Source organism: Microtus ochrogaster, chromosome 5 (assembly GCF_000317375.1).
Source record: "Microtus ochrogaster isolate Prairie Vole_2 chromosome 5, MicOch1.0, whole genome shotgun sequence".
NCBI lineage: Eukaryota > Metazoa > Chordata > Mammalia > Rodentia > Cricetidae > Microtus > Microtus ochrogaster.
In genome coordinates this window covers 38,104,790-38,127,895 of record NC_022012.1, presented here as the reverse complement: position 1 = coordinate 38,127,895, position 23,106 = coordinate 38,104,790, and the positions used below count along the sequence as shown (strand labels likewise).

Sequence of the window (23,106 nt, the reverse complement as noted above, 5' to 3'; positions counted from 1 at the left end):
GTGAGCCACCATGTGGTTGCTGGGAATTGAACTCAGGACCTTTGGAAGAGCAGGCAATGCTCTTAACCTCTGAGCCATCTCTCCAGCCCTGAATACTGTCACTTCTGTGGCAAGAATCTCACATTTGGAAAATGAACAATAAACTGGGCGGTGGCACCACACACCTTTAATCCCAGCACTTGGGAGGCAGAGGTAGGCAGATCTCTGAGTTTGAGACCAGCGTGGTCTATAGAGTGAGTTCCTGGACAGCCAGAGCTACACAGAGAAACCCTGTCTTGAAAAACCCCCACAAAGCAAAAAATAAAAAGAAAGAAAGAAAGAAAGAAAGAGAGAAAAGAGGAAGGAAGGAAGGAAGGAAGGAAGGAAGGAAGGAAGGAAGGAAGGAAGGAAGGAAGGAAGAAGGAAGGAAAATGATGAACAATAGTGGAGACTACCAAACAGCCTCATGTTTCTTTGCCAGCATGGGAGGTGACATAGCAACCCTCCCCACATGTCATTCATTTCTCTCCCAAATATTTCAGTACTTGCTGTGCACTGGGCAATGTGTTAGGTTTGTTGGAGAAATCAATTAATGACTTTGCAGGTCCCTGCCTTTTCTGATTTTTATAGACCAAACACAAAAGTCAATATGCCTACATAATGAAAGATGATAAATGCCTGTAAGAAAAGTTCTGATGGTCTAAGAGAGATAAACGGACCTGGTTTGAGCAGTCAGGAAAACCTTCTGGAAGAGCATTTAAACCGATTTCTGTAGGATTAGTCGAGAGGACAATTGGAGTGGGAGGAACTCTAGCAAGCAGCGTCATGGAGACGCTGAAAAAGGGGGAGCCTCAACACCATGGGGGAGCCTCCGCACTGTGGGGAGCCTCCGCACCCGCACCGTGGGAGAGGGAGCACGGGTGGAGGCTCAGGATGACAACACTGAGGTTGGCAGGGGCGATCACACAGGACCATGAATCAGCAGCAGCCACGTCAATCATGGTTGCTGGGATGATCCGGATGATGACAGTGTTGATATATTCATAACACCCAGCCTACTCTCCAACAGCGTGGCTTAACATTCAGCCCCTTGCATCTGCTGTCTGTGTATGCATTCTGCTGCAGATTGCAAGTGTTTGAACAAGATATAGTGGCGTGTGTTTGTGATCCTAGAACTTGGGAGGTGGAGGCAGGAGGATCAGTAATTCAAAGGCATCTTCAGCTATATAGAGATTCCAGGTCTAGCCTGGAACACAAGATCCCATCTCAAGAAGAAGACAAGAAGAAGATGGGGAGGAGGAGGAGGAAGAACAGGAGCAGGAGCAAGAAAATATTTGACTATCAGGGCCTAGTAGCACCTGCCTCTACTCCCAGTATCCTGGAAGCTAAATGAGGAGGACCTGGAGGTCAGGGCTAGTGTGGACTCCAACAGTAAGAGCCTGTCTTTGTTTTTTTTTTTTTTTTTTTTAAATTAAGATTGTATTTCTCTGTGCAACTTGGCACTGGAACTTGCTCTGTAGATCAGGCTGGCCTTGAATTCAGAGGCCCACCTGCCTTTGTCTTCTGAGTGTTGGGAGTAAAAGTGTGTGCCATCACCACCAGACAAGAGCATGTCTTAAAAAAAATGTAGAAGAAACATTTGAAAAAAGATTGTAGAGCATTGGCGAGATGGCTCAGCCCTGGAGAGGACCTGAGTTCAGTTCCCAGAATCCATATAACTCCAGGTCTGGGGAGGCCAAGCCTCCTCTGGTCTCTTCAGGCATCTGCATTCATGTGCACGTACCTACGTGCATATATATAATTAAAAATAAAATGAATCTTCAAAAAAAATGCAAGGGATGGGTGGAGGCAGATGACTCCCTGGTTAAGAGTACTTGTTCTTGCAGAGGACCTGGGATCCATTACCAGCACCCATATGGTAGCTTGCAACCATCCATAATTGCAGTTCCAGAGGATCCAATGTCCTCTTCTGACCTCCACAGGCAGTAGACATACACGTGGTGCAAAACAGACCTGCAGGCAAAACACTCATGCACATAAAATAAAAAATAAAACAATTTTAAAATGCAGCTGGGGACTGTGGCTCCACAATCGAGCATGTGCTTAACATGTGTGAAGCCCTGGCTCAGTCCTCTGCCCGCACAAGAAGTACCTGTAGTAAACATATATAGGTCTTTTTCAACACAATATAGTGCTGTTTATTTAGCATAAATAATTACCACATAATCATGCTATATTTAGCATTTACAATGTGTTAAGTGTTATAAATAATCCAGAGATTATTTGATATAGTTAGGTGTGCATAGACTATATATGAATAGTTTTACATAAGGGGCTTGAGTATCCTGACACATCTAATATCCACGAGCTATCCAGAACTGACCCCCTGTGGAGGTACAACTGCAAGTATTCCTTCTTCCCCACCACCTCCTGGACTGGGAAATGAATGGGCGCTTGGGGAAAAGAAGGAGGTCCCTAATTTCTGGAGTGCATGAAACACGTGTTTGAGAGATGACCCTAGAAAAGTCCATTTGGGGCCACATTATGAAAAGTTTCCTATTCCAGACTAAATGTTTGGAGTTTGCCTCCCAACCAGTAGGGAGCCATAGAGGGTGTCAGAGAAGGAGGAGTAGTGTCATCTGGCCAATGGCGTTGTGAGTTCGAGGGACGATCCCAAGGTTAGAACTGCTGGAGGGAGCTGATCGGATGTGTGGAATCCGTGGTTAACCCACACCCCCTCCCATGCTTCTTTTCCAGGTGTTTCCACGAGTGTTTGGGCGCATGGTGAGTAAGAGTCGGGAGGCGGTGGCGCAGGCCATGGTGCTGGAGATGTTCCGGGAGGAGGATTACTACAATGACGATGTGCTGGACCAGATGGGTGCCAGCATCCTGGGTGTGGAGGGCCCCCGGCGTCACCCAGATGAGCCCCCTGAGGATGAAGTCTTTGAGCTCTTTCCCATGTTCATGGGGGGACTTCTCTCGGCCCACAATCGGGCGGTGCTGGCTCAGCTTGGCTGCCCCATCAAGAACCTGGATGCCCTGGAGAACGCCCAGGCCATCAAGAAGAAACTGGGGAAGATGGGTAGGCAGGTGCTGCCCCCCTCCGAGCTTCTGGACCATCTCTTCTTTCACTATGAGTTCCAGAACCAGCGCTTCTCTGCTGAGGTGCTCGGCTCCCTGCGCCAGCTCAATTTAGCAGGCGTGCGCATGACGCCGCTCAAGTGCACAGTGGTGGCCGCAGTACTGGGAAGTGGAAAGCATCTGCTGGATGAGGTGAACTTGGCTTCCTGCCAGCTGGATCCTGCTGGCCTACAGACTCTCATGCCTGTCTTCCTGCGGGCCAGGAAACTGGGGTGAGGATTAATCCTTAGGTGCATGAAGGGAAGAAGGGGTTGGATAAGTAGCGGGGCAGAGAAGGTGCTAGGGAGCCCAAAGGAATGAAGAAAGGCCAGGGGACATGTATGAGTTTGCTTTCTGTTGCTATCACAACACCTAAGGCTAGGCCTAATCCCAGCATTTAAAAGACTGAGGCAGGAGGAGTACTGTGAGTTTGAGTTCAGCTTGAGCTACAATGGCTGGAGAGATAGTTCACTGACTGCTCTTCCAGAGGTCCTGAGTTCAATTGCCAGCAACCACATGGTGGCTCACAACCATCTGTAGTGGTATCTGATACCCTCTTCTGGAGAAGAGGTGTACATGCAGATAGAACACTCAGGCATACATAAAATAAATGCATAAGTCTTAACAAAAGACTTTGTCTCAAGGAGGAGAGAGGAGTTTATAGTTTTGGAGGCTGAAAGGTTCATCTTCTCATGAAGACCCCCAAGGCTGCATTTCAACATGGCAGAAGAACAGAGAAGGAAACAGCAGTGTGTGGAGAAGGCCAGGCACACGAAGGAGGCTTGCTGGACAACCACCCACCCTGGGTGGGAACCAGTGCCCTCCAAGTTCAGCCAATCTGCTCCACAAGCAGATCAACTACTTGATCCTCAAACCAGGCTCTGTCTCTCAAGGCTCTACCTTCCTGCAGTACTACCATAAACCTCCACTCATGGCCCTCGACAGAGCGGACCACAGCAGAGTGGGATGGAGAAGGTGTGGGACGGAGCAGCGGGAGGGAAGAAAGGTGTTGATGGCAGGAAGCAGGCTGGTGAGGGAGAGGCATGGTCCATAGGAGGACTCTGTGCTGAACAGCTTTTCCTGTCTCTCGCCTCCCCTCTGGCCACCTTCCCTTCCAGGTTGCAGCTCAATGGCTTGGGCCCCGAGGCCTGCAGGGACCTCCGAGACCTGCTGCTTCACAGCCAATGCCAGATCACCACTCTGCGGTGAGTGTCCTAGCAGGGGTCTGGTGGGAGGCCTCGGACATGGTGAGCACCCTGCCCTGGCTCTAGAAAAGAGGTTGTCTGGGCCTTGGTTAGCTTCCTGCCCGGGTCCATTACAAGTAACAGAAAGGAGCAAGGTGGTAGTACATGCCTTTAACCCCAGCTCTCGGGAGGCAGAGACAGGCAGATCTCTGAGTTCAAAGCCAGCCTGTTCTACAGAACAAGTTCCTGTAGGGTCTACAGGACAGTCAGGACTCTGTCCCTCAAAAAGAAAGAATAATATAAACAAAGGAGCAAGGAAGACACCAGGAGTGGGTGTTGAGAAAGCCTTTCTCCTGGCTAATATTAGCCTTGGGGACAGGAAAGCTGCAGTAATTCCTGGGCCAGTTGCCTGGCAACAGAGTCACTGTTCCCTGCAGACTCACCATCCTGCTGGATACTCTCTAGTTGCTTCCAAGTTGTTGGCTGATTTCCTAGGAGCCCAGATGCCTGGGGGTCCTGGTTCCTGATTAGAATCAGGAGAGGTGGGCGAGGAAGAAGAAAGGCTGGCTGAAGGGGACCCCTGGTGAGCTGGCTTAGAGGGTGGAAGTAGCTGCTGCCAAGCCTGACAAACTGAGTTTAATTCCTAGGACCCACAAGTTGCTTGGAAGGAAAGAACCAGTTCTTGCAAGCTGTTCTCTGGCCTCCATAGCCTCCTCCCTCACTTCACCCTCACAGGCAAACATGCACCATTAAATGTGGTTTTTAATGGGGGGGGGGACAGAAAGATGATGGAATTAGATACATGGAAGACCAAAGGCTGGGGAGGCAGTAAAGGAAGGTGTAAGAAGGGCACTAATAAGGAAAGAAGAGGGGAGGAAGTCAGGAAGCAAGAGAAATAGAAAGGAGGGGGAAGGGAAGCCTGCTTCCCCTCACTCCCCCTCCTGGGTAGGGGCCATTCCTCATTTCACCGCCCCTTCTTCTGGGCCCCATTTCTGCGTCTCCAACCCACATGTGCCCCCTTTGGCCAAAGTCCTAACACCCACCTTGGGTATCTACAATGCTTTATTCCCACCCTTGCCTTGCTTGTGGCCGTAGGCTGTCCAACAACCCACTGACAGCAGCAGGGGTTGCCTTACTGATGGAGGGGCTAGCGGGAAACACCTCGCTGACACACCTGTCCCTGCTACACACGGACCTCGGAGATGAGGGGCTGGAGCTGCTGGCTGCCCAACTGGACCGCAACAGGCAACTGCAGGAACTGAACGTGGCCTACAACGGTGCTGGGGACGCAGCAGCTCTGGCCTTGGCAAAGGCCGCTAGGGAGCACCCATCTCTGGAGCTGCTGCAGTAAGTCCTGGCTGGTCTCCTGCCCCCAGACCCCAACCCCGCTTTCCCCTCTCCTCACTGTGTTCTTCCTACCCAGGGAGTGCTCTGGACCCAAGCCTGCCGTCTGTGGTCCCTTTCTTATCCTGGTTTACCCAGTGCCACGCAAGTCCTCTGATTCCCTACCACCGTTTCTCTCAGGGACTGCTGTCCTTGGTCACACTTAATGTTTCCATCGGTTTCTACCTCTGTCTCTGGCTTACTGAAGATTCTTTTTGTGATGCTAGGGAGTGAATCTAGGGATTTGTGCACACTAAGCACTCTACCACCTAAGCTAAGTCCTCAGCTCTTGTTGCAGACGCTTGGCCCCTCCCACTCGCCAGCCTGAAGGGAATTATAAGGCTCCCTGGTTCCCTCTCTGTCTATCCACCTTGGGCCTTCTCAAAACCCCGATGAATGACATCCTTCCAACTCTTTCCCACCAGCCTCTACTTCAATGAGCTGAGTTCAGAGGGTCGCCAGGTCCTGCGGGACTTGGGGGGCTCGGGTGAAGGTGGTGCCCGGGTTGTGGCCTCGCTGACAGAAGGAGCGGCGGTGTCTGAGTACTGGTCAGTGATCCTTAGTGAAGTTCAGCGCAACCTCAACAGCTGGGACCCGACCCGAGTCCAGAGCCATCTCAAGCTATTGCTTCGGGATCTGGAAGACAGTCGGGGCGCCACCCTTAATCCTTGGCGCAAGGCTCAGCTGCTTCGAGTGGAAGGCGAGGTCAAGACCCTTCTGGAGCAGCTGGGAGACTCTGGATGCTGAAACAGTGACAGCTGTGACCTAGCTGTGGGACCACTGGACCCAAACCCTTCCCTCTGTGGCTTCCTGGCATGCACAACTCCTTCCAGAAAGATCTGCAGTTAAAGCAATAAATACAACTGTGCTGCCCCAACTCACAGATCCAGCCAGGACCCCAAGCTAGACTTCCCATGGTCAAAGGTCAAATGTGGTGAACTGATGCTTGGTCTTGGATATCGAGCATGTCACTTTTTTTTTAAACAGAGTTTTTCTGTGTAAAGTCCTGGCTATCCAGAACTGCTTGGTAGACCAGGCTGGCCTCGAACTCACTTAGATCCTCCTGCCTCTGCCTCCCAAGCGCTGGGATTAAAGGTGTGCGCCACCACCAACCAGCGTCACTTCTTTTTTCTAGAAGGACTAAGAAGAATATGACACATGAGTGGCCAAATTGCCCTGCGTCCCCACCATCGATCTTGTCTCTTCTTCCTCTGATTGTGTTACCAAGAGGCACACCTCTCATGTTTGCTATGCTGGGGGATCCCAGCTGTACTAGATGACTTCCCATTCCTGCCTTATGCTCACTTCTGGACACAAAATGCCCTCACACTGGTGCTTTTTTCCAGCCTTGTGTCCCCTGAACAACATAGGTATCGACGGCTCCAAGTCCACTAGGGATAAGTGTGCTCACCTTGCTGCTATTAAAAAACTGTGTGTCTTCCACTCCCTGTGATCCCCTGTTCCTTGCCAAGAAAAGGTTAGTCTGGTTTACCTTCTATTAAGTTCCTGGCCTCTAGACTCAGAGGCAGTAGTATTGATGGAGTTTAAGAGCTGATGCCTGGGCTCTGGCAGCCCTAACAAGCTGAGCTCTGCCACTAATCTTCGATAAACTATTTAAAAAGAGAATACTGAAAAAATAGAGAAAGGCCTGAGAGAAGGTTCAGCAGGTTGAGAACTCTTGCTGCTCCTCCAGAGGGCAGGCGTTGCATTCCCAGCCACCACATGGTGGGGGAGCTCACAACCACTTGTAACTCCAGCTGCAGAGAATCCAACACCCTCTCCTGGCCTCTGGGTGACCTTCTCACTTTCTCTCTCCCTCTCACACCACACACACACACACACACACACACACACACACACAAATAATTTTTTTTGAGACAGGGTTTCTTTGTGTATCCCTGGCTGGCTTGGAATTCAACTCCATAGACCAGACTGATCTCAATTAGAGATTTATCTGCCTCTGTCTCCCCAGTGCTGGGATTAAAGGCATGAGCCACTACCTCCTGACTATAAATACATATATTTAATTTAGAAAAGTGGCCAGGCAGTGGTGGTGCACACCTTTAAACCCAGCACTCAGGAGGCAGAGGCAGGTGGATATCTGTGAGTTCAAGGCTAGCCAGGTCCTCAGAGCTAGTTCCAGCACAGCCACGGATATTAAACAGAGAAACCCTGTCTCAAAAGAACGAAACAAACAAAGAATCTTAGAAAAGTGGAGAAAGGAGATTTCTCTCAGGTGGCCACGTCAGGAAGAGGAACAAATAAAGAGGTTCAAGGGACACCTCCTCCACCCCTTAACTCACCTTTCAGGATCCTGACTTGGAATTTAGGTTCAAATACAGTGAGAACAAGAGGTTTGTGTACAAAACAGTCGGGTCAAGCTGTGATCTCCAACCACAATAAACAACTCTACTCCAGTTTGTCCTGCACGGTGGTTTGACAAATTGTCAGAACTGTGTTCTGGCTGGCATCAGGGAGGGCTTTGTCTTTTTCTCTTTCCTCAGCTTCAGAATCCTGGAGAAATTCCAGTTCTTTGGGATCCACTGTTTGAATAGCCTGATAGCCAAAGGGAGAGGCACCAATATTTTTAGATAATTTTGTTGCTGGAGGGGCTGCGTGTAAGACCCTGGGCTAAGGTTGTCTGCGCTAGGCCTTAGCATTCCTATCGTCCTTTTTGTTTTTACTGCCCCCAGCTTGGAATTTCAATGACCAGTGAGCTACTATTTTTCTGGGCATAAGAACAGCTGGGTCAGTTAGAGGCTCGGTTGAGAAAGGTAGGGCCCAGGACTGAGGGCAGAAGAAGCGTAGACACACACTTTCCAGAGAATAAGGCCCTTTGCTGTTAACCATTACCCCATTGCTTCCTTGCAGCGTCTTCAAGGAGGCGTGACTCAGGAGGGGGCAGGTGGGAGGGTCAGCTGGTTATACTGAACCTTGTCCCTACTCTTAAGTCCTGGGTCACTGATCCAACTATGGAGGCAACTGCAGGTAGGAGGGGGAGATATCCTTGAAAGGGGACTCTGAGGCGGTGGCAGAGGGCACAGATTTGGAATCTTTGGGTCTAGGACACACTTGGTATTGGGGTTTGTAGCTCTGAGGCAAACAGACAGAAGGAAAGAGGAATGAAGTGAGCGTGTGTGCCTGCCTTCCTGGTCCACACCCTGTGCTGATAGGCTTAGATTTACATGCCAAAGAACTGGGAAGAGAAATAAAGGAGAATCAACAGCCCTGTGTGTGAAGATAGCGGAGCAGAATGAGAGGGTTTGGGGTTCTCCTAAGCCTTTTCAGGTTCTTGTCATCATGGAAGTCCCATCCTGGGGAGGAATGTGTCTCTACTCTTACTCCTCTTTGTCCAGCAGATCTTCGAGACACGGCCATGTTAACTCTGTAAGTAGTGTGAGGGTTGAAGAAGAAGAATTGGAGGGGGAGGGTCTCAATTGTCCATCAGCACCTCCAGTAGGACCTGGGACCCCAGTCCAGCTACACACTTCTCTTACGTGCCTCTCCTGCCTCCTTACAGGAAGTTTAAATTTAATCCAAGGCTGGGCATTGACAATCCTGTCCTCTCCCTGGCTGAAGACCAGGCTCAGTCTGGTAACCTCCTCACCCCTGGCAACGATTACCTTTCCCTAGAGACATTTCAGTGCCACACAGCCTCCTGTCTCCTTGGTAACCGCTAGCTGACTACCTCTGATATCAGCAACTGAGCGGAGGTAGAGGGGGCAGCTCTCCCTTGGCTTTAGTCACCTGGCCCATGCAGCGTCCATTCAGCTAGGCCCATGCAGCGTCCATTCAGCTATAAAGTCCAGGCTTTCCCTGGCTGGAAGCTGCCCAGTCCTGACAGGAGGCAGAGGCTACCAATCATTTGATGGTCCTGTCCTTGAACTGTGCACCCCTCCTTTCTGGCTACCTACCCACCTCCTCCTCCAGATCCCTGGAACCTGCAACGGCCTCGCTTCTGTCTGCTGAGCAGAGAGGAGCAGAAGAACTTTGGGTTCCATCTGCTGTACCAACTGGGCAAGACTGACCATGTGGTGTACAGGGTGGATCCAGGCTCCTCTGCCCAGCGCCACGGTCTCCGGGAAGGAGACCGGATCCTAGCGGTGAACAATAACATTGTGGACCATGAGGACTACACCATGGTGAGGCTGGCCTGGGACTCCTTGTGGAACGAAGGAACATTCCATAGCACTTCTGAGAGGAAGAGGAGTCTGACATTTGCCTGGGCACTCTAATGCATGGGCCAAGCCTCACTCCTAGACCCCATGACTTAGAGGTGCCCAACTAGAAAGATTTGATAAAGGCACCTACAGAGCTGGTTTCTACAGTGAAAATACAAGTTCTAATGGGTCCTGGGATTTCACCAGGGGGCGAACCTCTCTCACTCCCGTGTCCTTTCATAGGTAGTGCGCCACATCCGGGCCAGCGGTCCCCGGGTATTGCTGACAGTCTTGGCACAGCACGTGCATGACGTGGTGCGCGCTCAGCAGGGGAGCGATGCCTTCCTTTGTCCTACCCTAGGATCCGCAGTCAGGCCCCGGTTGTGCCATGTAGTAAAAGATGAAGGTGGCTTTGGCTTCAGCATCACCCATGGTGAGCTTAAAGCCCGAGATGAGACAGCCAGGGATGGGAAACCCAGCCTCTGCATGCAGCAGGCTGGAAGTTCCTTTGTCCGCCTTTAGGATGTCGGGGTTCTTTCTGGCTGGTTCTCAGTTCTGGAGGAGCCGCTGAGAGGGCAGGGGTGCCCCCTGGGGCCCGGCTGCTAGAAGTGAATGGGGTCAGTGTGGAGAAGTTCACTTCCAGCCAGCTCAGTAGGAAGGTAGGGTTTCCTGCAGTGGCTTTCTACCTGAACTCCACCTCCTGACCTGAGGGTCGGTCTGTCACCCCTCTTTTATTCTCTATGGTTTGTGAGAGGCCCGTCCTCATCCTTGGGTGTGGGAGGGGGTGCTGAGGGGATCTGCCTCTCCATCCCCATGCTGATGGCCAGCGCTTAAACTCTTGCTGGGTCCCCACAGCTTTGGCAGAGTGGCGATCAGGTGACTGTGCTGGTGGCAGCGCCGGAGGTTGAGGAACGGTGTCGTCAACTGGGAATGCCTCTTGCTGCACCCCTGGCAGAGGGCTGGGCACTGCCCGCCAAGCCCCGGTGTCTAAACATAGAGAAAGGGCCTCAAGGCTTTGGCTTCCTGCTCCGGGAGGAGAAGGGCTTGGACGGTTGCCTCGGTGAGTGGCAGCCCCAGGGGTGGGTAGGAACTGGGCCTTAGGATGGTCATACATACCCAATTGCACACTTCTCAGTGATCATGAGAGGTGCCCCAGTCTGAGCCACAGCCCTTGGGCATCCTCTCATGTACTATGGGGTTAGTCCCTGGGAGAGCATGGGGGCGAGTCAGGGAGGAGCAGTGATCTGTCCATGTCACATATGTCTAGCATATGTCTATGTCCTAGGGCAGTTCTTACGGGAGGTGGACCCAGGACTGCCAGCTGACAAGGCTGGCATGAAGGCTGGGGACCGCCTGGTGGCTGTGGCTGGGGAAAGCGTGGATGGGCTGTGCCATGAGGAGACAGTGTCCAGGATCCGAGCGCAGGGCTCTCGCGTCTCCCTCATTGTCGTCGATCCTGAGGCTGACCGCTTCTTCAACATGGTGCGCAAGTGACAGGGTTAGGGGGTCAGGTGGGAATGGAGCAAGGCTCAAGTGCCACAGGTTTGCTCTGTCTGCCCCCCACCCCAGGTACGGCTGTCTCCCCTCCTCTTTTTGGAGAACACAGAGAATGCTGCCTCCCCTCTGGCAGAAACCAAGGACTTTGCAGCTGAAGACACAGTTGAGCCTTCTAGCCCTGCCGGCTCCCGCCAATGCTTCTTGTACCCTGGGCCCGGAGGTGGCTATGGATTCAAGCTCTGCTGTGTGGCCAGTAGGCCTTGTCTCTTCATTTCCCAGGTGACTGATGTCCCATGGGCCTTGGAATCTTTCCATCATCTATCACCTACCTTCCTCTGCCTGCCTGCATGCCCAGCCTTAGAACACATGACAAATGCTTCCCTGTGTTCCCCCCTACGCTGCCAGGTGACCCCAGGAGGCTCAGCTGCCCGAGCAGGGCTGCAAATGGGAGATGCAGTTTTGGAGGTGAATGGATATCCTGTGGGTGCAGACAACGACCCGAATAGGCTTCAGCAACTGACTGAGGCTGAGCCACCCCTCTGCTTGAAGCTGGCAGCTAGGGATCCGCAGGACTTGGAAGCCTGGATCTCTTCGGAGTCTGGAAAGGTGAAATCAAAGAGACGGATGGAACTGTGAGAAGGGCAGAGAGGAGGGTTGCTGGGTAGAGCTGAGAGGGGTGTGCAAGAGGGAACTGTAGGTCATAGGAGATGGGACAGAAGGATCCTGAAGCAAGTCCCATTCCTGAGCCGTCCGAGCATTTTGGGGTAGGAAAATGAACTCTTCCGGTCCCAGACTGACTCTGTCCTTCCTTTTTGTATAGGACTGGACCCTGCCTTCAGAGCTGCTATAAGATACCCCTGCTGGGCACAGATTTGCCTAGTGGCTTTCCTACCCTTGCTCTGCACCCTGAGGTGGCAGAAGCCAGGAATGGTTTCTCCAAGCAGGAAGCAGGAGCTGGAGGATTCAGATGCCACTGATCGCAGGACTTCCAGGGTCTTCTTCCATTCTCGTGAGCCTACCTCCAGCAGAGGGGCGTAGGGAGACCTCAGGCAGGCTCATGAGGGAGCCCAAGTCTCCACAGGATGTTATGGAGAAGTTTTGAGGCCCTGTGCTGCAAATATGAATTTCTGCTCAAGAAAGTGATGCTGTGGAGCCTTTTAGCATCAAAGCCACCGAGAACTCAGGCTAGCTATGATTCTAGGGTTATACGGCACGAGGATTTGGAGATCAGCCATATTTTCCTTCTGTGGACACCTTAGAAACTTGGGAGCTGGTTCCTGGCCACTGGAATGTCCTGTTACTGTCTTTCCCAGTGGGCTGGTGAGATGGCTCAGTTGGTAAAGGGGCTTGCTGCCAAGCCTGACAACCTGAGTTCGATCCCCAGAACCCCATGGTAGAAGAAGAGAATCATTTCCAGGAAGTTGTCCTTGAGCCTCCATATGAGCTCCTTCGTATGCCACTGTCCAGATAAATAAGTAAATATATATATATGCGCACTTATGCAGTCTTTCCATATAAATCTGGCTCTGTGTTTTTGTTGGTGAGGATAAACCGAGGTAGTTTAAAGGAACCAAAAGTGTTCCAGGCCTAAGGGAATGGGATCTAGTTAGTTTCTATAGGAGAGGCTTTAGAACTCTGCCCATTTCTTTTTCTTTCTTTTTTCTTTTGTTCTTTCTTTCCTTTTTTTTGAGACAAGCTTTCTCTGTGAAACAGTCCTGGCTATCCTGGACCTCACTCTGTAGACCAGGCTGGCCTCAAACTCACAGAGACCCACCTGCTTCTTTCTCCCAAGTAGGGATTAAAGGTGTGCACCACCACACAGCCTTTTTTTAAAAAAAATAAAATAAAAGATTTATTTATGTATTTTATGTACATGGATACTTTGTCTGCACGTACATCTACATACCAGAAAAGGGCATAAGACAGTTGTGAGCTGCCATGTGGGTGCTGGGAATTGAACTCAGGACCTTCAGAAGAGCAATGAGTGCTCTTAACTACTGAGCCATCTCTTCAGCCTCCTAGAGGATTGTTCATTTTTTATCACTCAGTGTTTAGGGCAGTGGGGCAATGGGTTAACCCAGAACACAGGTGTCCCCACGAGAGTCATTCCTCAATGGTATAGGCCACAATCCAGTTCTGCTGAATTCTACATCAAGTCGCTTTATTTCTAGGCCTCAGAGATTAGAGGCCAATGGCCTCAAAGATCCAGGGGGTTGAGACCAAACTGACGTAGCTGCTCCTTGTGCTTGGTGTGGAGTCTCAGCGCAGCTGCGTCCCACTGAGGCTTGACAGCTCTCAGCTTGGCCAAGAGACAGTCCAGGCTGCCCTGTGAACGCCCAGCTTTCATTCCCAGGAAGTGAGGGAAGGGTGAACGTTGCCTAGCTTGGTAATAGTTCTTTGCCAATGGCTTCCTTTCCCTTCCTTCCTTTCTTCCTTCTGTAAGATACCCTTGCTTTGTAGACCAGGATGACTTTGAACTCAGAATTCTCCTGCCTCAGGTTCCCAAGCACTGGACTGCAAGCATGAACGATCATGCTTAGCTTCCCATTGTTCTCTCTCTCCCACTCTCTCTCTCTCTTTTCAACACCCAGGATTGAACCTAAGGCTCAATCCTAGGCAAGTACCCTGTCCAATAAGCTGTCCATCAATCCCTCTTTTCACTTTTTATTTTGAGATAGAGTCTTACTACACTGCCTAGGCTGACTTTGAACTCTGTACCTAGGTTGGCCTTGAACCTATGATCCTCCTGCCTCAGTCTCCAACACAGTGCCACTCCTTTCCTTCCCTGCTCTTTGTCCCCACTCCTCTTCCTATTTCCCTCCTCCCACCTCTGTGCAGCTATTGCAGCTATTGAACCCACGGCTGTGCACACCAGTGACCTATACCTGCAGCTCCTGATTATTTTGAGTCTAGGTCTCACTATGTATCAGCGACATAGCACATTGTAGCTAATGTTGACCTGGAACTCAAAATCTTTCTGTCTTAGCCACCCAAGTACTGGAATTATAAATCACTGGCTCTGTCAATGGTTGTATCCTCTGATTGCCCTTAGAATACAGCATGGCTCCTTTAGGTTGTGGGTCATCACACTAGTCGGGGCCATAGGATTGGAGGGTTTTGGGATACTGAGAAGATGGCCTCCAGGGAGTGGTACTTACATGCAAAATTTCCTCATACTTGGCCTCCATGTTTGCCACGTGGGCACGAAGCTGAGCCAGGGTTTCACCTTGTGCTCTGAGGGCTTTCTCAGCCTCTTCCCTTGCTGTCTTAGCCTCTCTTTGGCATGTTTCTATGGAGCAGGACAGAAAGATAAAGAAGACGGGATGGTGACACTATACCAAGATCCAAAGGTACCTAAAAGGGTACCTCGACAAAGGTCATTACAGACTTCCGGGATCATCAACCTTCCTGAGGTCACTGTAAGGACTCACTGAGGGAGGGCAGAATGAGTAGAGATTTTGAGATAGGAGATGGGTCCAAAGTCTGGTGGTTGTCACATATACAGCATGGGACAAGTATCTCTGGGTCTCCATGTCTTAAATGTTTGACTTTGTTTTGTTTAAGACAGGGTCTTTTATAGCCCAGGCTGGCCTTAAACTCTCCGTGTAGTCAAGGACAACCTTGAACTCCAGATCTTCTTTCCTCTGTTTCCCAGGGTTGGAATTATAGACTTGTACCAACTAACATGGTTCAGTTTCATTATCTTTATAAATATTTTTATTTATTTTTAATTTTATATTTTGGTTTTAGAAATAATATTATTTTGCCCCCACCCCATGTGTAGATGTGTGCATGTGCCTGTGGAGGACAGAAGAGGGTATGGGACCGGATCCTCTGAAACTGGAAGTATAATGGTTGTGAGTCACCACGTGGGTTCTGGGAATCAAAGTCAGGCCCTCAGGAAGAGCAGCCAGTGTTCACGACCATTGAGCTCTCTCTCTAGCCCCTTCTTTGTCTTTGGAGGGAAAATGATATTTGCTCCTCCTGTTTGCTGTGAACCCTTAAATGTGAAAATGCATGACAAAACACCTAATATAGGAGGTGTTCTATAAATGGTGAATTTTAATTTGAAAGAAGGCTGGAGTTGGAATTCATGGCCTGTCTAAGCAGCTCTTGAACATTTACAGTGGCACTGAGATATTTTGGGTGTGGTAGCATTCCTCTCCGGAGACTGAGACTGGAGGGTCACTGTGAGTTCAAGGCCACCTCAGGAGGGGACTGGAACGTGGCTCAACAGTTCAGAGCACGGCTGCTGCTCTTGCAGAGGACCCGGTTTCCGTTCCCAGCACCCACATGGTGGCTCAGAATCATCTTTAATTCCAGTTCCAGGGGATCTGATGCCCTCTTCTGACCTCTGTTTTCTCATCCGATTGGTAAATTCACTGATTTAACAAGTAGTAACTTAAGGCCTTTTATAATGTGTTCAGCTTTGAAGACACTGAATTAAATTAAAGCTATTGTTTTCTGTAGTTTGGTTGTAAAAGCCAGCTAAACTATTAAATGCATTTTGCTTAGGACAGACAAGGCAGTGAAGGGGGGTAGCTGCTGGACCTGGGGAGATTAGACAACGGGGAGATGGGGTGAGAGTCCTACCTTTCCTTTACCTCTATCTTAGAGAGTTTCTTAAGTTTTTTTCTTTTTTTAGAGTTATTTAATGTGTGTGAATGCTTTGCCTGCGTGTATGCACGTACACCATACGGGTGCCTGTGAAGTAAAGACGAGGACATTAGATGCCCTGGGGTTGGGATTACAGATGGTTGTGAGCCCCTGTGAGGGTGCTGGTTCAGGTTCTCTGTAAGAGTGCTCTTAACAGCTGAGTCAACTCTCCTAGAGGCCAAATCCAGCCCCTAACATAGAGGTCTGTGTCACCGAACTCTGTTCAGAGGAAAGTTGGGGTGAAGGTGACCCTAGTTAAAATTCAACCTCCGGAGAAGGACTTTCTAAGTCCACTCTCCCATGCCAGGTCTTGTTAGGGAGCCTAGGAAAGAAAGGGTGAGCGATGTGGACTACCTAGCTGTTTCTGCCGACTTCTCACTTCCTCTTCCAGATGCTTGCTTCGGGTTCTCAACTCCTCTTGCAGGGCCCGACGTTGGCGGTTCATCTCTGAAGAGGAGCCATAGGGATGGAGGTGTGAAGAAAGGAAATGAGGTTGCGTATGGAGAAAAGTCTCCGTCAAGGAACAGAACTGAGAAACTTGGGAGACCTTGAAACCAGCTCTCACCCCACACCAGTGTAAGAGGGGGACCCTGGCTCTTCTTCCCGGTCACCCCCAAAGGTAAAAATAAAGAACTATGGGCTACATTCTGTTTCACACATCTATCAAGTGTGCGGCATCAGACATTCTAGGGTATGGTGATCCATGTTCTGCTAGGGACCTGTCTTTGGTTCTTAGGGCCCTGCCTACGCAGGGACTGGAGCTACTAGGTATGCAGTTAGGATTCCTCTTCATTTCCCTTCCTTGAATTCCCCGACTTTCTTGGTTGTCCTCTTCGATGCCCCTGCCTCCTGCCCCCTGGCCAGTCAAATCATACCTGCATATACAGCCTTCCCTTCGCTTTGGGCCCTTTCCAGTTCAGCTTCCAGCTCTTGCAACCTCTGCTTCAGCCTGTCTTCAGAAGCCTTGGCTCTGCGAGTCTCATCCCTCTGTAGTGCTATGAACAGCAACAGAGCCATGCTCAGGGCTGATTGTGGGTCCCACAGAATCAATCATCATAGCCCCCATGAGCTATGTTTACCTCTGGGAACTTGGTGACAGGTGTTAACTTCTTATTCTCTTTATTAGTTGCATCTCACCAAACCCATAGGGTTTTCATTCCTTAGGAGTCAACATTCCCTCCATGTTCTGGCTACTAAAAGACCATGGCTTCCCTGAGCTGTGGGTTAGCTCCATGGTAGACCACTCACCTATCACGTATGGGGTAGTGGTTCCATTCCCAGTGCGGGGGAAGGGGAGAATAGCTTTTTTCATTGGTCTTTCCTGCCTTGCCTTTCCTCACAACCTTTGCCAACACGTAACGGCAAGCTTGCTTTAGCCCTGCACATAGCTCAAACCGCCAGTTCCCCAAGAACCCAGAAATACCCCATGTGCCATGTGTTGGGTGGCTAATTTATTGTCAACTTGACATAAGCTAGAGTCATCAAAGAGGGAGCTTCAACTGAGAAAATGCCTCCATAAGATCAGGCTGTAGGCAAGCCTTTAGGACATCTTTTTTTTTTTTTTTTGGTTTTTCGAGAAGGGTTTCTCCGTAGCTTTTGGTTCCTGTCCTGGAACTAGCTCTTGTAGACCAGGCTGGCCTCGAACTCACAGAGATCTGCCTGCCTCTGCCTCCCGAGTGCTGGGATTAAAGGTGTGCACCACCACTGCCCGGTTTAGGGCATCTTCTTAATTAGTGATTAATGGGGGGCTGCCCACTGTGGCAGGTGCCACCCCTAGGCTGGTAGTCCTGGGTTCTATACAGCAGGCTGAACAAACCATGTGAAGCAAGCTAGTAAGCAGCACCCGTCCATGGTCTCTGCATCACCTCCTGCCTCTAGGATCTTGCCCTGTTTGAGTTCCTATCCTGACTTCCTTCAATATTAAACAGTGATTTGAAAACTAAGCCAAATAAACTTTTTCCTCCCCAAGTTGGTCTGGTCATGGTGCTTCATCACAGCGACGATAACCCCAACTAGGACATGCTATCTCTGCTGTCTCCTGAGACTTTGAACTTCTTACCTAAGTGGTCCTGGAGCAGCTCCTTCTCCAGCAGCACCAACCTGTGCTTGGCCTCAGCCCCTGCATCTGTCTTGGCAAGATGATAGTCTTAGGTTATCCTGATCCTGGTCCCACCCCATCTTCCTCCCACACCTGAACTTCCTGCGTGATGGAGGAAGGTCACAGGATGAGGGACTCCCAGTGGCAAAATCTGACAAAGTCACAGCTGACCCTTTGCTCCCGTGTGCATGGCGGGTGCTCAAAACGTGGCGAAGGCAAAGAGCTAGAAGGGGCTTCAGGAGGACTTTGGGAGGAAGAGGTTCTCCAATTCCTCAGTCCTGTGGAATCTGGACTCAAGGCTCTGAAGAGGAGGGCAAGAAAGCTTCGCCCTAGCCAAGTGAGGCGGCAATGCCTGTAAGCCTGGCATTAAGAACACTGGGCAAAGGATATGTTTGAGGCTGGCCTGGGTCCCATAGTGACCCTGTATCAAAAGGACAACAGACAAAATCAAGACGAAGCCACTTCATCTTGTTGCCCAGAGGACCTTTGTGTCCTGGACACACACCGTGACTCACCAGGACTTGAGTTTTTTTTCTTCTTCTGTGCCCCAGTTTTTCTTCCCTTTCCTTTGGTTTTAGGTGGCATCATTGCTGTCCTGGGGGAGGAAAGACCTTCTGTGTAGGTCTATATTCAGAGAGGCTCTCTTGACTCCTAGACGGAGGTGGGAGTCTATCAGGACAGTTAGAATTCTAGTCTCTCAGCGTATCTTACACTTTCTAGAAGCTTCGGTTCTTGGCCTCCTGGAAACCTCAGGCAGGGCTTGGGGGGGGGGACTGTGGGTGCAGTCAGCTCTTGTAAAGAAGTCTCTCCCCAGCATGCTTACTCTTTCCCTTCCTACCTGTAGGACCGTCTCTTGCTTGTGTGGTGTCTCCATGGGGAATGACACTCCTTGGGGAGGGCAAAGAGAGTCCCTGGGCAGATTGAGCCTAGGGAGGAGCCTGGGTCCTGTGAGCCAATCCAGGGTGAAAAACTTCCCTGAGGGGCAGGACCAAGAACTGGGATGTTGGTTTTCTGGAGACTGCCTGCTGTCTGGGCAACTGGGAAACACTGTGTTCATAGGCAGGTAGGATGGGCTAAATCGGCTCACACAAATACCCTGTACGTAGCTTCTCCTGTTACTCCCAAATCCTAGCCCTAAAAAGAAAAAAGCTTTGGAGCTGAATAGCTATTAGTCATGTCTCACTGCCTGTCATCTGGAGACTTTCCAGTCTAGAATTCGAGAAGCGTCCAGTCTGAGAGGATAGTGCTTTACAAAAGGAGAGGAAAGGCAGGGGGAGGAGCCGTCACAGGAACTGCACATCCCGAGGCCTCATACAGCCACATGATTTACTTTAGAACTTGAGGTCCACTTCAGAAAGGCTATGGTGTGAGCGAAACACATGCTGGCACAAGTGGTTGAGAGAGTTTTCCACATAAGAGAACAGAAAAGAGGTAGAGCCGTGGGCTTTGGGATGCTGTCCCAGAGGGGAGGCCACAGATTAGGCAGTCAGGGGTTGAACTAGTTAATTTGGCCCAGCCTGAATGCCTTGGTGTATAAGTTTCGTAGCTCCTGAAAACCCTAGACTTAGTGGTATATTTATGAGACTCCTTCCTCTCCCAGTCAATTATGTCTCACTCTATGTGGTTAATCTGCAGACAGGTGTTTAGAAGCCCCCAATCTTCCCGCAGCACAGAGTTGGTTAGGGCTCCCTCTGGTGGACTCACTTGTCCCGAGTCTCCTAAATTTTGCAGTTTATTATTTCTTGGGCATTATGGGTGTGTGTGTGTGTCTCTTTGGGGAATTTCTTTTTTTTTTTTTTTTGGTTTTTTCGAGACAGGGTTTCTCTGTGGTTTTGGAGCCTGTCCTGGAACTAGCTCTTGTAGACCAGGCTGGTCTCGAACTCACAGAGATCCGCCTGCCTCTGCCTCCCGAGTGCTGGGATTAAAGGCGTGCGCCACCACCGCCCGGCATCCTCTTTGGGGAATTTCTAAAATCTTGTGTGTGAATAAAAAATTGACTGTGGGCAGAGAATGTGACTGGTAGCTTGCTATTGCCCCCCTCCAGCCGGGAGGGCTCCATTCTGGAACCGTGCCATCGCTGGGCATCATAATGGCATCATACATAGAATGAAACAGCTAACCTTCCTCCCGGAGGAGTATGGGATCTACAGACTCTTTTTAGGCACCTCTGTCTATCCCAGTCCCTTCAGTTTTGGTCAATTGCATATTATCAGAAGCGTATCTGCAGAAACAAGTATAAGATGTGGGAGTAAAATGCATATTTATTTAACTTCGTGACACTGTAGAGATCTTAGGAGAGATTTTTAATCTTAATTTTTAGTTATGTTATATGTGTGTGGGTTTGGGCACGTGAGGCTAGAGGAGCACAGTGGAGCCCCTAGAGCTGGCGCTACAGGCAGTTGTGAGCAGCCGTCAGTGTGGGGTTGGGAACCAAACTCACGTGTCTGCATGAGTGGCACTTGCTCTTAACTGCTGATCAGGTCTCCAGCCCTCGCTCTGGACATTTTCCACAGTGAAGACAAGAGTCAGACTGGGTTCTGTGATGCTTACGACTCACGGAACCTGGGGCTGGTGAGCCCTGGGCACACGTCCTGGCTGTGGAGAGCATCTCACTTCCCAGCATGTTTTCATCTCTCTTCCCTTTCCTCTGTACCAGGAGCATGTTTGGGGCTGTGTCACCAAGTCCCTGCACCACTCCTGTGGTCCTTGGGATGCCACATTGAGGAGAGCAGTGAGAGAATCCGAGCCATACCACAGGCCTCGGAGAGCGTTTGTTTTCCAAACACGCTCTGTTAACGGACTCTCAGGTGCAGAGTCAGGATGTGGTTTGAGGTCAAGGTGGAGGAAAAAAAGAGCACCACCTGTCACATGATGAACTGGTCCCAGCGTCACCCACAGCAGGACAGCATTGTGTTCAGTATTTCAACCCCCTTTCTAGAACATAGTCAGAAAACCAAATAAAAACATGTATTTATGAATAAAAGCTGTGAGAAAAAGGTCAGTCCTTTTTCTTTTCATTGACTTCAGTTTAGAATTGATAAGAAGGATCGTTTCAGTAGATCTTTCCCTGATAAAAATGTTTTGGGGGAGCTGAAGAGATAGCTCAGTAGTTAAGGGCACTTGCTGCTCTTCCAGAAGACCCACCCGTGTGTACACACAGAGACAGATTATCAAAATTAATAAACACAAATCTTTAAATTTGTATACATGTAGTGTTTGTGTGTGTGTGCACGCGCACACACGTGTGCTACAGAGTGCGTGCAAAGGTCAGAGGACAGCTTGGGGAGTTGATTCTCTCCTTCCCCATGCGGATCTCGGAGACTGAACCTTTACCCACTACTCAGTCGTCTTGCTGGCTCTCTGTCTGCCTTCGAATAAGACCTACCCAGGAGGGTTTTTGTTTGTTGGATTTTTGAGACAGGGTTTTACTGTGTAGCCCTGCTGGTCTGGACTCACTATGTAGATTAGGTTGGCCTCAAACTACCTCAGCTTATGAGGGCTGGGATTAAAGGTGTGCATCACTACATCCTGATCTAGACAAGAGTTTTGAGGAGATATATAGGACAGAAGGTCACTGTCACTTGCTTTTATTCAAATATGAGATGGGTTATTTATATATTAAAAGAAATATGGCCAATGGCCTTGGCCTAGAGTAGTGGTTCCCAACGTTCCTAATGCTGCAATCCTTTAATACATTTCCTCATGTTGTGGTGACCCCACAACCATAAAATTATTTCTTTGGTACTTCATAACTGTAGTTTTGCTACTGTTATAACTGGTAATACAAATATCTGTTTTCTGATGGTCTTAGGAGAGCCTTGTGAAAGGGTCGTTCGGCCCCCAGAAAGGTCTCCAGCACAGGTTGAGAACCACTGGCCTGTAGGAACCATGAGCTGGGCAGAGTGACACACTTGTGTAGTCTCAGCTAATTGGGAGGCTCTGGTAGGAGAACCCTTTGACCCTGTATTCAGTGTCAGTCTGGGAAATGAAGCGAGACCTGTCTCCAAAAGGATAAAAAAGGGGTAGGGGAGAAAAGAAAAAAAGCAATAGTTGCTTAGGATGGAGGGATGATAAACAGTTTCCCCGGTTGCATGTGTCTCTACAGGAAGAATTATCATTAACTAACATGAGAGAAAGTGTTTGGATGTGGCCTACGCATCCTGCAACCACGCATCCACACATTTGACTTTAAGACTGGTGAGGATTAAGCAACTATGTGTGGAACACCAGGCCCTGCTCTGAGGCTTTTTCAATCAGTAGGTCTGCAAAGGGCCCTGTCTTCCAGGTGAGTACAGGCAGGCAAAGGCTACTGCAATCCAGGTCAAGGCAACTAACACCAGGAAGTGGAGAGCCTGCCTATTCTTGAGGCCTGGAAGGGTCCAGAAGGGTGATTGACAAGCCTGAAGATCTTGCTGGCTGATTTGTAGACTAGACCTTTAATCCCAGCACTCGGGTGACAGAGGCAGGTGCATCTCTGTGAATTCCAAGTCAACCTGGTCTACAGTGAATTTTAGGAGACCCTGTCCCCTCTTAGCCCCTCTCAGCCCCCCCCCCCAAACAACAACAACAACAACAAAAAGATGATTGATTTGCAAACCAAAGTTGTGAGACTGAATAGCTCTGGAGTTCAGAGACATTTTCCTCTCTTGAAGAAGTACTGGATAAGCTCAACAACCTACCAGTTAAGGGCTTGGAGGAAGAGTCAAGAGAGAGGTATAGAAAGGAGTTGAGTACTTAACCGCAAGTCAGGCTTTGGAGCTAAAAAAAAAAAATTACCAAATCAAGGCAGGGCACTTCCTTCTTTGGAAAAGAAGTTCCTATTTTCAAAGTTCTTCCAACAAAGTCTTAAGATTAGGGAAGTGGAAGCGAATGGGAGCTGAATTTCCCTGTGCAAGAACCCCTCTGGCCATGGCTCACTGCAGCCTCACAGCTTCTGAGGGCGGGGCTTGGTGCTGGCAGCGCGCATTCCGCTGAGCAGTGGAATCTTTAAATACATATTCAGTTCCCAGAAACGGAACTACTCTTCAGA

General features: G+C 49.8%; 3 protein-coding genes across 4 annotated transcripts in view; 2 read left to right on the top strand and 1 right to left on the bottom strand.

Moving 5' to 3' along the window:
- The window catches only part of Nlrx1 (NLR family member X1), a 14,871-nt gene extending 8,177 nt beyond the window's left edge, over positions 1-6,694 (top strand). The window contains exons 7-10 of the mRNA XM_005347170.3: positions 2,737-3,332; positions 4,218-4,304; positions 5,379-5,630; positions 6,092-6,694. Of these exons, the coding sequence (XP_005347227.1) occupies positions 2,737-3,332; positions 4,218-4,304; positions 5,379-5,630; positions 6,092-6,413 (1,257 nt within the window). The 3' untranslated portion in view covers positions 6,414-6,694. The remainder of the gene's footprint in view (positions 1-2,736; positions 3,333-4,217; positions 4,305-5,378; positions 5,631-6,091) is intronic.
- Positions 6,695-8,788: 2,094 nt separating this feature from the next.
- Positions 8,789-12,213, top strand: Pdzd3 (PDZ domain containing 3). Its single transcript, XM_026779090.1, has 10 exons — positions 8,789-8,793; positions 9,076-9,260; positions 9,597-9,808; positions 10,070-10,259; positions 10,349-10,485; positions 10,682-10,886; positions 11,112-11,308; positions 11,396-11,602; positions 11,729-11,929; positions 12,144-12,213. The coding sequence occupies exons 1-10, from the start codon at positions 8,789-8,791 to the stop codon at positions 12,171-12,173; spliced, it is 1,569 nt and encodes a 522-aa protein (XP_026634891.1). The 3' UTR covers positions 12,174-12,213.
- A 1,185-nt stretch (positions 12,214-13,398) lies between these two features.
- Positions 13,399-18,975, bottom strand: Ccdc153 (coiled-coil domain containing 153). Of its 2 annotated transcripts, none has more exons than XM_026779387.1 (7): positions 18,916-18,975; positions 18,593-18,672; positions 18,039-18,104; positions 16,855-16,974; positions 16,334-16,426; positions 14,482-14,612; positions 13,399-13,644 (listed from the first exon to the last, which is right to left on the bottom strand). In XM_026779387.1, the coding sequence occupies exons 2-7, from the start codon at positions 18,663-18,665 to the stop codon at positions 13,498-13,500; spliced, it is 630 nt and encodes a 209-aa protein (XP_026635188.1). In that variant the 5' UTR covers positions 18,666-18,672; positions 18,916-18,975; the 3' UTR covers positions 13,399-13,497. The 2 variants fall into 2 exon arrangements, with proteins under 2 accessions (XP_026635188.1, XP_005347225.2); XM_005347168.2 differs by having other exon boundaries at positions 13,400-13,649; positions 18,593-18,728; positions 18,916-18,943.
- Between the last annotated feature and the right edge of the window lie 4,131 nt (positions 18,976-23,106).

Bases quoted from the DNA above. Each gene is read 5' to 3' on its own strand.
- Ccdc153 (XM_026779387.1), bottom strand. From the start codon at position 18,665: ATGATGCCACCTAAAACCAAAGGAAAGGGAAGAAAAACTGGGGCACAG. The intron at 18,105-18,592 runs GTGAGTCACGGT...TTGCCAAGACAG, and splicing joins GAAAAAAAACTCAAGTCCTG to ATGCAGGGGCTGAGGCCAAG. The intron at 16,975-18,038 runs GTAAGAAGTTCA...TGCTGTTCATAG, and splicing joins GCTGCTCCAGGACCACTTAG to CACTACAGAGGGATGAGACT.
- Pdzd3 (XM_026779090.1), top strand. The intron at 9,809-10,069 runs GTGAGGCTGGCC...GTCCTTTCATAG, and splicing joins ACCATGAGGACTACACCATG to GTAGTGCGCCACATCCGGGC. The intron at 10,260-10,348 runs GTGAGCTTAAAG...GTCCGCCTTTAG, and splicing joins TGGCTTCAGCATCACCCATG to GATGTCGGGGTTCTTTCTGG.